At 39.3% G+C, this 12,865-nt stretch overlaps 1 protein-coding gene across 1 annotated transcript in view; it reads right to left on the bottom strand.

The window, feature by feature from the left end:
- Window positions 1-10,971: 10,971 nt before the first annotated feature.
- The window catches only part of SCUBE1 (signal peptide, CUB domain and EGF like domain containing 1), a 185,764-nt gene continuing 183,870 nt past the window's right edge, over window positions 10,972-12,865 (bottom strand). The window contains exons 21-23 of the mRNA XM_062490920.1: window positions 12,713-12,865; window positions 12,156-12,235; window positions 10,972-11,124 (exon numbers count right to left, since the gene is read on the bottom strand). Coding sequence (XP_062346904.1) covers window positions 10,972-11,124; window positions 12,156-12,235; window positions 12,713-12,865 — 386 coding nt within the window. The remainder of the gene's footprint in view (window positions 11,125-12,155; window positions 12,236-12,712) is intronic.

The raw sequence follows: 12,865 nt of genomic DNA, 5'->3' as shown, positions 1-12,865 counted from the left end.
TTTAAAACATTACTGGCAGCTTTGTCTTGCCTCAGGTATTGTTCTAAAGCTCCAAGAGCAAAGGCGTGTGTCTTGACACTGCTCAGAGCACAGGTCAGGCTTTGCTGTGCCCGCTGCTGGGAGCACCCACATCGCTCCCCCTATGAATTACCTGCTCCACAGACTGTGGAAACTCCTTTTCCTGCCACCCCATCCTCAAATCAAGGATTCTACTTCAGCACTGCTTGGGCTGGCAGTACAGCACTGTGCTGGCAGGACTGTCCTATAGCCCTAGAAATAGTAAAGTTCAAGAAACAGGATTTTAGGATCTAGTAGCAGGTCAAGAAAGCTTCACATTCATAGACTACAGCCAGTGGAGAACGTGTTATGTTGAAGAAATACCTCTTCACTCTCTGCCCTGTCTAGTGTTGCTGGACTGGTGTCCTCTGTAAGTACCCAAGAGTACCAACAATCCCTTTCTCCACATAATCACAGAGTTATTCAGGAGGAAGGTCTATAAATTAAAAGGCTACAGTAGGTTGGCTGGGCAGAGAGAAAGAGATAATAAATGGTGCCTACGTGCTGTAACTATACATCACCACTCAGCTGCTGAGGATCTAACTCAAAACTCCAGGTTGGATATCTGAATAGTAAATGCAGGCAAATTTTCCTCTTTGCCTGAGACTGTGTCTGCCTTACCACGTGCTGTGTTCCCACATTTCCTCAGCATAAAGGCTCCACTAGGATGTCTCTAAGGAGACCTCTCTGATTAAACAGCAGAGGATCAAAAAACAGTTTTTGATTTCCAGTGCTCCTTGACTGTGTTCCCACCCTTCTACCCTGAGTTTGAGCACATTTTTTTTTTGCTAATATTGTGGGTTTAGGAAAAGAGGATGGCTGTGGTGTTGATCTTGCCCTAGTACTGCAAAATATGAAGACTGCTTGTTTGCATTTCCACCTCACTTTGGATGGGAGTTGTGGCTGCTGGCCCACTGGCTGTAGTTCTAGGCTGTTTGGGTGAGTTTGCAGGTCTGGGGGCTGTTGCTGATAAACTCCAAGTAATAAATAAGATGCAGGAGAATCATTGATGTTAAGAGTAGACTTTAAGTCTACTTAGAGTCAGGGATCTTCCCTGACTTTGTCCAGCATTTACCTAAATGTGATCTTGCTCAGCTGCTGTGCCTGGCAGCTTTACCTTTTTTTTTTTTTTTTTTTTTTTTTTTTTTTTTTTTACAGGAGTCATTCCTGGAGCAGGGAGTGAGGGCCAGCACTCACCATTCTCCTACCACTGCTTCAAGTACTGTGAGGCTTTCAGGATCAGTCCTTCCTACTCTGATGGATGCCAGAGTCATAGCCCTGAGGTACCACTGCCAGCCTCTCATGAAAGCAGGTGTTTGTAGATAATCTCTGTAAAGAAAAACCACCACAGTATTTAATTCTGATTGTTTCCTTAGGAAGAGTGGCTGATTTACAGTGCCTGAACAATGCAGCCCTTACTCAAGCAATGTACTTGTTAAATTTAATGGGTTTACATTACATACTTTACATTGGTATTCACAGAGAATGCAAAAACATCTCAGCAAAGCTGAGCTTACTAGCACTGCCCCAGTCTAAAATAAGAGGATTTAGCCTTCTGGCACTAACCATAGGAAGCCAGCTCATGGAGCCCTCATGCCTCTCTCTCACAGCAGGTCCCATGACTTATCCACCACCACCATATTTAGTTCCCACCCTGCAGCAGTCTGCAGCAGAAATTTATCATGAGTTAGCATATGTGAAGTAGCATTTGCCCCCAACAAACACAGCTAGAGTTTTTCAAATTTTTGTGAGTCTAGAAGTTTGTGGCTTTATTCCAAGTGTTTATGACTATCTTGTCCAAATAGATCTGATGTGCATTCCCCACTTCATGTTCCTGTTGTTTTATGTTTGAACCTTCCTCTTTGTCAACATGGCCTGGAAACCTTAAGAGAGGTAAGGATATAAAGGGTGGAAGAAACCTTAACATCACAGTGAAAAGGAGATGAAAGGACGTATTTTTGGTGCACTTAAAATAAAGCCTGTAGTATTTTTCAAAAGAAACCATTTGGTTTCAAGTCAACAGCTTTCTGTTGTGGTAAAACTAGAACTTCAGAGCATGGAAAGCTGTGATAGGGACTTAGATGAGAGGAACATCATTTGCTGTAAATATTTTATCATAGCTGTATATGTGAGTTTAAAACCTCAGAGAGATTTCTAAGAAGGCTGTTGTAAGGGAAAATGTATTCTTCTGCATCAAAAAAAAAGCAGTTATTGTGTGTAACTTTTGCCTGCTTGCTTTGTGAAGATGTACAACTTTTGGGAAGGTTTTGCAACACCCACCTGCCAGCCGGAGTCTGTACGAGGTCTATCCCGTACCTTGGCTACCGTGTAACAGAGGGGCTGTGCTGTCCTGTTGTGTGGCTGGATGATGACATGGGTGAGGAGGGACACACATGTTTTGACCTTGGAATGGGTGCCAATGTGAGCCTGGAGTTTGGAAAGAGCCTTGGAGAACACCCTGCAGGTGGATGAGTGATCTTAGAAAGCTGGACTCAGCCTCCTCTCTAAAAGTCTGGCAAGAAATCAGTGTGTGAAGGATAATAAACCAAACAAATTGTCTGGCACAAGCAATAATTCTACTGAGTGTTTTCCCCAAAGAGACAAATTTATTGCACCCACTTTATGTGCTGACATGACACACACTGACAGGTGCAGGTGTTTTACTCTCAAAGATACTCTCTCACTGCTCATGAAGTACTGGGGTAGAGGGAGGCTCAATGAAAAAACACTTTGCCAGGCAGCTCCAAGGATCTTTTGTCCCTGTAGGCAATCCAACATGCTGCCCTCAGTCCTAAGGCATCCTGGTGCACCTCCACAGCCACTGCTGCAGTTTTTCACCAGCTACTTGGGCACCTTCAGAAAGACAGATCTCTCTTCTTCCCTTTCCCATGTTTTCAGGCATACATAGCGTGCTGTCTAATATATTACTTCTATAAAAGTTGGACCATTACTTAGGAATACTGTTGTACACACACAGGTGAGGTGGAGGTGCTGTTATTCTACACATTAGGAAGTGCTTTTGGAGTGTAGCATACCTCATGCCGTGCTGACTGCCCATTTAGATGTTGTATTTAAGAGACAAAAATAGCCAGTTCTGGTGGTTGTAGATGATAGGCCCTTTCTGTGACACCAGGAGTCAGCTGATGTTGACTCCTGGATAAAAACAATAAACAATCTATGCCCAGCCTGCCTTCGCTTACCTGCTGGGTTCTGCTGGAGTTCTGCTGGTCCTCAGGCCATTATATTTTGTACACTTGTTGGGAAGTCATGGCAAGATTGGAACTGAGAATGGACCCACCCCTCTGCAGTTTACACCAGGCAATGCCTTTTTCAGTAAATGAGAATCTTGTACTCAAATGAAGACTGTCATGACTGCTGAAGCTTAAGTGGTTATTATAAAATTGCCTGTTCTACCCTTGTTTAAAAAGTAATTAGTTTGACAAGCAGGACTCTTCTCTCATGAAGCTATGCTGGCTATGACCCATGCCTATGTTGTCCTCCAGGTGTTTTTCAGTAACTCCTAGAATAACCTTTTCCATGATTTTACCAGGCACTGAAGTGACACTGACAGGCCTGGAGCCTGTGGAAGCCTCCTTCCTTGCCCTTCCTGAAAATTGAGACAATGTTTGCCAGCTTCCAGTCATCCGTGACCTCACCAGATGTTAATTCCAGATTTTGTCCTTGTGCACAGATACTTCATTACCAGTAATCAGATTCATTTCCAGTGACTTTTAGGAACTTTGAGGTTCAGCTTTTGGGTCTTTGACAGGAGCTGACTTCTCTTGTTACTCATTTAAAGCTCTGAAGTGACGAGGACAGTTGAATGCCATTTCAGAAGGCATGTCTGTAGTCCCATAAAAGTGATGTTGTGTCTTCTTGGGATGCAGTGAGGATAGCTGCCATATTACCGGAGTGAATTCCTACCAGCTGAAAAAGGCAGTAACTGATATTTTGCAGCCAGTTTCCTGATGCCTTTCAAACCTGTCAGACACCAAGAGTCATCAGTCATACTGACAGTATTTATATAATGAACAATACATAAAAAATCAGCAAAGCTGATACTGTCACATCATAAATGCTTTCTCTTAACAACCTGAGCTGCTTACATGAGGATAGCAGCAGAATGGCACATGCCATGCTGGAGCATAAGAGCTTCCTTCCTCTTTCTTTGAGTCTGCTTCTCAATAGAGGGCTGTTCCAAAGGGCAGCTGCATGAGCTATACATGGCAACACCAGAGTTAGTTCAACAAGTAGTGAAAAGTCCTGGAAGGATATTGGTGGTGTGATCCATCAGAGTAGCCAGCTCTCCTTGAAGTCTGGTTTGGAAGAAACATATCAGTGTCCCACAAACTCCAGTGGTTTGATGAAAAAGCTCTCTATTGCTAAAGGATGAAAATTAGACCAAAATATGCAAATGCTATCAAAAAAGAGAAGTTCTCTTCTGATTCTTGTCCACACCTGTGCAAGAAGCCTTGTCCTATATGCAAATAAATGGCAGGCAGGGGTATCCATTCCATTTTATGTTTATTATGAAAGTGATTTTAACAAAAGTTTTATTACATGCTTCATTTTTAACTTTGACATAGAAATCAAAGCTATTAATATACAGAGGCGAAAGGAAATGCATTTTCTTATAAGGTACATTTACAACAACATTTTCTACTATAAATCTGACAGAATTGTTAAAATATTGGTAAAGCTTAGCACTGCATCTTATTTTCTAAGTATCAAATTTTGTACAGTTATTCACTACCCTTGCTCTAGACTATTATTGTACATTTCATATGGAAATAGCTGTTTGTACACAATTTACATTGGTAATAAAGCTTAGAAGTTCCAGCAGCATCTGCAACAGTTCAGTTTAAAATCTCACTCCAGCACAGTGGTTTATGTGGAGCAAATTGATGCAGAAACCAGTATTACACCCCGTGTGCTTCCCCCTAAAATCCAGCCTGCCAGAAATTCCTGCTTAAACTGGTGCTGGACATGATCATAATTAACTTTTTGGTAGGTGGCCTCAGTGGTTTTGCCTAAAAAAGGCTGTGATCTGATCCAATGTGAGGTTTTATCACTTCCACTGCTCCCTACGAGCATAGAGATCCCACTAGCTTTCCTTGTCTTTCCCCTATCCATGTGTGTTATCTATTAAATTCCCTTTTATTTTTGAGTTCTGTGTTGTTTCTAATTCTAACAATGAAAGAAGAACCAGCACTAACTTTAAAATACATATTCTTCTTATGTTATGAAAATGGGAAGCACTTTAGAATGACACTTGATAGTCAATTCTGTTAAAATTAGGATGTTAAATTGCTCCAGAAAACTCTTCCTGTCATGCCAGTGAGACTGAAGAAATAACAGGATCTGTAATCTGGAAGGATAAATCTGGCAACTGCCTCACATCCACCCCGGTCTCCTGAAGTATCTTTATCATCAACATGTCGAGTCCCTGCTGCTCTCAATGCAAATTAATGGCCTTTCTAAGTTATAAAACATAGAGAACAATATTTACAAAATAATTTTAATTAAAAAAGTAACAAAAACAAATTCTAAAAAAGATATTTTCACAATAATTAAAATAAAGTTTAATTAATCAAAGCCACTTTTTTTTCCCTAGATATTGAGAAAATTGAATTGCAATTGTTTGTATATCTTTAAACTTGTTATCTCCGCTCTCTGAATACAGATGGTTTAAATTATTAAGATCTAAAGGTACTTCTGTACATTTTACTCTTGTATATTACATATTAATTTTATAGATTAAAAGCTTTATGATGAAAGAATAAATAAATGAAATAACAAACTGGAATTGTATATATTCAGATCCTTAGATAATAGCTTTCTGACATTGTTTATTTCCATCTCTGTTTCTATTCAGATGAGAGATAAAACACAAGACTTGTTTCTGAATCCAAGTCTCTTGCTGAGGAGTAAGCTCATAGTACCTTACAGAAATTTCCCTTCTTCCATAAATTCTTCTGGAAGACAAAAGTATTCCTTTTCCCAAGTGCTTACAACAGTCTCTCATTCTAGAAAACTATTTCATTAAAGTCCCAAAGTACTGAAATTCTATAACACCTCCTCCAGTTACTCCCATTCCTGTCTATCAGTGGTTTTAAACTATGAAAAAAATAGTCCTTGAATTCATGATACACATATAAGTAACGGTGTGTGTCACTCATTCCCATCATTAACAAATCATCCAGACCCCTGAGGTTGCTGAGAAATTTGCCACTGGGTCCAGCTGTTGAAGATTTTACTCCAGCTAAGTTTTTAAGAGCATTCAAAGGTATTTAGAGTCCAGACTTGGGAGCTGTGACAGAGCAGGTGAGTTTTGCTGTCAAACACCTGTCAGCAGACCCTGCATAAGAATCACAGCACTACTTTTGCTCCTGAAGTTCCTAACCTGCTACCTGCAAGATTAAAACTGGGTTTTTTATAGGTAAGTCTGATCTGAGAAATTTGAATTTGTTGGGCAGGCTTCTAAAAGGCACAGGGTGGGGATTGACTGTCCTTTTGGAATGCTGAACACATGTAAAGGATGTTTCTCACTCATGCGGCAGCATCCTTGCATTCTGCTCACAGACAGGATTTCAGGTAGCTGTGCTCTTTAAAACCCACTGACTAATCAGAATGTGGACCCTCTGAAAACTCTCTGACCAATCTTGTATTTATTTAAGCTAGTCTAAAACTAAACTAAACATGGTTTACAAGGTAAGCTAGTCTTAAGCAAGCTTACTTTTAAGTAAGCTTACTCTAGGATGAAGCTGCTGGCACAATGAAATAGATTTCTTTTGAAAAGTTGGTCTTCAGGTAGAAATCTAATGTATGATGGAAGAAGGAAAACAGGGCAAGAAAATGGGCTGAAAGAAAGACTTCAGAACTTTTAAATAAAATATCAGTGAGCTAGATCTCCAGGAAGAGTAAGTCTTGTTATTGAAGGCAAGATGCAATGTGGCAGAAAAGGTGGCAATGCACTGAACACAGTATCCTGCTGCTCCCTGTACTCAAATGACTCACAGAGGCACCTTTGTGTCCTCTGCACTTTCAAGGCACAACTCAGGGCTTGATGATTGCTTGTGATTGCTGCAATGTCCTGGACTGCAGCAGGTATGCAGGCGGTGGTCCGTGAGAATGTTTAGGGATGATTCACCACCACCTCACTAAAAATAAGTGCAGTATTTAAAGCAGAAAGAGAGGCTTAAAATGGTAAGTGCTGCAGGTGCAGCTTTTAAGCATACAGGCATTTGCAAATTGAAAATAAAGAGCTCTGTTTGTGCCATGGAATTGGGCAATCATAAATGGGCTCTTCTTCAGTCTACCTATAATAACACATAAATGTGCTGTTGCACCTGTCCTGCAGACAATGTGTAATTCTGTAAGAACGGATACAGGGCTGTATTTATTGATATGTTCAAATGCAGTATTTAGGGTGAAATCTGAAATGTTATATTCTGCCATGTTCATTAATCTGGATTGCTTAATGGCAGTTGTGTTTCTCCTTGTATGGTTTCTGTTTCCCAAGTGTGTGTAGGTCTTCTCTGTAGAAGAAAACAATCTTTGTTGTTATGCTGTTATTGTGTAGTAGCAACAGGTTCTCAGACTTTGAAAATAAAGGCATCCTATACTAACATATGAAGAGCTGAAGTCACCTTCTACTTGGTGACTGACAGTTTCTCTAACTGTAAATTTAGTATGAAAATCAAAGCATTTTTAACTTCTAGAGCTGATATAAAAACTCTATGCTGTTCTTCGAGTCAACTGAAACCAGTTCAGACTGCCCTATATACCACTTGTCATTACTTATTTCATTAGAAATTTGCACATCCAAGAGCACTTCTATGCAGAGTGGCAAGCATTCAAACCTGACTCATTTTCTAAATATATCAGGTATGAACTCCCTCTATTTTCACAAGCATTTAAGTGTCAACTTTTGAGGGTCAAATTCTCTTTCTTTCACTGGCTTTCTTCAGCAACACAAAGCCTGTGTTTGCCACAGAAGTCGACAAGTGCTTTGTCCTGACTGTGGAGTCCCTGCCCTGATGTGGCTCTGGGGAATATCAGCCTCATTCTCAGGTTGTTGTCAGGATGAACTGGACAAAACCCCGCTTTTTTTTTGTGGTGTGGTTTTAAGTCAGGGCAAGCGATACCAGAGCCAAATGTGATTTCTCTCACCTGTATTCACCTCTCACAGCTTTACCAAGGTTCCACTACTAGTGGCCAGAATTGGGATATGTCCCTTTTATGGTTTCTCTCTGGCACTGGATTTCCCATGGAGCTAAGAACCTCGAAAATGTTATAGTGCTGCCAGTGGTTTCTGGAGTCTGGCATCAGTGTCATACAATGGTATTATATCCAAACATGTCAGTTGTTAAACAAAAATTTTAGCAAGGATTTTACTAAACTCAGTGTACAGCACCAGGTTCTGAAGTTTGCTTACTCAAGTCTGAAATATTAAAGATCACTGTAAATAATTTGCCAAGTGAGGAAGTTATTTTTCGCCAAATTTTTCATATCTTTTCCCTCATATCTTTCAGTTGAATGGCTGCAATCCTGACTCATTCTAATGGACCCGAACAAAACTATGAGTAACCTATCAGACTTTGAACTACTGTTTGACTAAAGTAGATTTTTAGCTATATACTCCTATATAATTGAGTACCTGAAAAGATTTTTGCATTTTTTGGGGTTTTTTTGGTACAAGTGACTACTGTTAAACAAAAATATTAATGAAAATTTGTTATTTTTAGTGACCCTTGGTGAATAATAAATAAAAGTAGTTTTAACATCCTCAAGAAAAAGTTAGGTTTAACAGCCTTTAACAAAGGAATTCTATGGAGAAGTGACATTTTAAAACAAAGGTTAATGTATATACTAAAAAGAAAGCTCTCCAAAGATTTGAGGTCCATGATTGGAAAAAAAAGAATTGTTAGACTATATGGTCAGGCTGTTCAGGTATAGAAAGGAAAAATTATGCTCTTCAACGGAAAAGCAAAGAAGACAAGCAAAAATACAAGATGGTTAAGTAGAAAAACTCAACAGAATACTTAAATGTTCTCATAGAAATGGAATATTCAACCACTTGTCAACAGAAACTAACTGTGTAAATTTAAGCAGTACTTGCTCAAGGACAAAAAAAAGTGTCAGAAGATAACCACAACCACCCCTAATATATGCGTTTGAGAACATCTAAGGATGTGTTAAACTACAGAGTAGACAGGCAAAAAGAAAAACAAAAAAAAGGCAGCAAAGCAAAGCTGTGTATTAGTGTTTTTCTGAAAGTATGCTGCCAGAAAAATTAATTTCTCCATTTAATAAACTTGTAGAATCAAAAGGGAAAATGATATACAAGAGGAAGGGACTGAAAATGAAAGAGGCTGAAATACTAATACAAAAAAAGCTCCTCACTCATTGAATTTAGCTTCTGTGCCAGGAAACAGCAGGAAACCCAGGATTTATCATCATGGCAAACCCACTGTCACTCTGTGAGCAGGGCCTGAGCACAAAGCTAAAGCTCTCTTGCAGTCCCTGTGCTTGATGGGCTAAAAATTTGGGATAAAAGGGAGAGCCAGGTCTCTGCAAACACAGAACCTACCCTCCAACTGTTCTGCAAAACCGTGTCCTGTTCACCCCTGAGCCCCTGACAATGTGGGGCTTGGACACAGTTGTGCTCCCAGTGTTTCAGTGACAGCAGGTGCAGCAGCAGATCCTCCTTGCTGAGCTTCTGCCATGTGTGCTGTCCCAAGGGTGACTCTGTTGATCTGCATGGGGGGGGTTCCCAAGGAAGAGGCAACAGCTGACCCTTTACTGGGCAGCAGTTCTATCTTCACTGATGCTATTTTTCCTGGAATAATACATATTGAAAGAGATTGTCCCAGAAGAAACCATTATCCAGGTTATGAACCTCAAAAGGCTTCAGTTGGGTGTTCACAGAAGTGACAAGCACTTGGAGAAGTAATTTAATTGTCTACACAAAGTTACATATAGATACGAGTAAATAGGGTGTGTGGGAGTAAAGATTTAAGCATGAGTAATATTTACAGTAACTAGATAACATTCTAATGTACCCACAAATAGAAGTATATATTTATATATTTATATATTGTACTTAATTAGATGCTCTCTTAATGGAAAGAAAACCATTGGAAAGAAAGACTACTAGTGTTGTTGTTCATTTCTCACATATCCTATTGTAAATGTCTTTATAGGGACCAACTGATACATGGAAATCCAGAGCTAAATCTGTTTCAGTTAAGTAATTGACAGTGGCAAACCTCTGAAGAAGTTTAGAAGAGGACAGATAAAAACATTAGGACATTAGGGCATGGGACTCAATCTCATGTAATTCATAAAACAAAATTACACTTTTTTTCCTTTTTTTTTTCTTTTTTGATTTCTACTTGGACAGAGGTTCCACCAAGCCACAAATGAGAAATAACAAAATTTAGATTGTTTTGTTTTCTTCTAAAGATTCAAATATAAACTTCAAGTGCAATTCAAAATCCAGGTATTATTTATACTACATACTTCTTCCTATAACAGAACTTATCTGCAGGTAGTTTAATCATATTTGAATAGATTCCTCCTTTCTTTGACAAAAGTTACTGTTGATGAAAAATAAAAAGCTAGAATGAATATTTTTACATCGTGAGATTTCAGATGGAAAGTGAGGATACACTAGTGCAGACACAAATTTGGATCTACAACTAGATGTACTCAGGGATGCATAATTTTTTTTTTTGGTAGTAAGAATCCCATTCAGAAAATTGACTTTAAACAATTATAAAACATTATAGGTGTTCTTCAACAACAATTGACAACAAAGACTGCAAAAAAGAGCTTTCAAATTAGCAAGTGTTTCTACTATGGAGGAAAGACAATATTTGACAGGAATGCAAAAAATTGAATACCACTAGACTATTTGTATGGTCGTAGAAACCTGGAAACTTTTGATCGCAGTAACTTTATAAATGATCTTGGAAACATTTCTTTTGACTCTTGTGCTGTGTATTTGAAATAGTTTTGAGGGTGTGCCAGTACATCAAAGAGAGCTTTAATCAGCTTCTTGTCCTACAGAAGACAACAGAGATATGTTAGATAAAAGTGAGGTTTGGATTTAATGTCTACATAGGTTTCAAAACTGAAGGACAATCCGGTCTGTTTTGCAAAACTTGAGTCTGGGTAAAGCAGTGTAAGGAAACTGGCCCACATTGCTTTGGAGTTTTAGAGGGATGATCTACCTGCTGTGCTGGATGCTTTCTGCAGTGCTCCTGGCAGGGCAGTACTGAATTAAACACGAACTGCAGATGTTGGGCATGAGAACTGCAGGCTCCCTCTGACTGTGCTTCCTACCTGTTCTGTGCTGCTGTCCAAGCCTTCCCTCCATGGATGGGAGACAAGGATGGTCCTCAGTGATGCTGAGCTTTCTAAGGACCTTCTCCTGTACTTTGGGAGAGCCTTGATTCAGAGCCTCAGCTGAGCTTGTGCCTGGCATTGTGCACTGCAGCTGGGACCTGAGCAATCCAAAATTTGGAGGGAGAGAACAGCGCTGGGCAGGGGTGGCCAAGGGAGCCAACTCTTCCTCAGTTCCCGTCCTTCCAAGCCATACATTTCCATGGCTCAGTTTTGCTCTCTGACCAGCCTTTTCTTCAGTTCTAATTAGTTAGTTGTTGCAGGTGTTGCTTGTATCTTTGGAAAACCATTTCTTGCTGAGGCAAGATAGTGATTTAGGTAAATACATTTTTTAATCCACAGCAAATTTAATGAGTAATTTAAACACTTAAATGCCAGACTGAGGCTGAAGAAGGCTCTTCAAACAATAGGTCCTTCATTCTTGGCTGACTAATTTTTTTAAACATATAATCTTATTAGCATACATTTTATTTAGTTCCTACTTCCACAAAGGACATGAGCACAGCTCAGTTACTTGATTTTGGGTTGCTTCAAATACCAGCATAAACCTCAGAAGACAGAGAAGTGAATTTGGGGTCACCCTTAAGCTTTAAATGTAATGATTCTCTCAAGGTATTGAGAACTATTTTAGAAAAATGCTTAGGAAAAGGAATTCTTGGCTGGCGTCAAAGAAAGCAGAAATTTCTTACCTTTAGAATTTCTTGATGATTTTCTGATGCATATAATCGGCCATCTCGAACAATGTCTTCTATTAGTTGTTGATAATCCTCTGAAAAATAAAGACCAGTTGAGTGACTGCGACATCCTTTGGGAGGGCAAAAGTCAGACATGAGCTAGACCTCCTCTTGAAGACAGAGCTGAGAAATTTAGTATCCAGTTAATTATTCAGTGTCTCTCAGACTGCTGTAGTCTAATTTAATCACCTTAAAATCCTCTATTTCTTTATAATAGTGGTTTTGAATTATTGCTATAAATATAGCATCCTCAAAAAACTCACACTCCCTCCTCATAATAATGCTGTATTATCTCCACTCTAGAGATGAAGAAACAGGGATACAAAATGACTTTTCAGACATTATATATGTTATATGTATGTTATTTCAAAGTCTTTGCTACTAAAATTAAATGAGGCACATACAGATTTTCCTCATTCTTCTGTCCCTGCAAGCAGTGTAAGACAGAGTCTAAACGAAAATTTTCCGTAATTCAGATACAACACAAAGATGGAAACCAATTCCATTCTCACCATCATAAGTCACATAGGGGACCTGAAATCCTTTGCCACTGTTTCCTTCATTTGACTTGAACTGAATCCAGAGTTTCCTCGATCTTGAGGTAAATGCAATAGGTCTCTCATATGTCTGACACGTTTCATATGTAGTAATTGAAGTAGGAGAAG

Source organism: Cinclus cinclus, chromosome 4, assembly GCF_963662255.1.
Source record: "Cinclus cinclus chromosome 4, bCinCin1.1, whole genome shotgun sequence".
Taxonomy (NCBI): Eukaryota; Metazoa; Chordata; class Aves; order Passeriformes; family Cinclidae; genus Cinclus; species Cinclus cinclus.
This window is presented reverse-complemented; position numbering and strand designations above follow the sequence as displayed.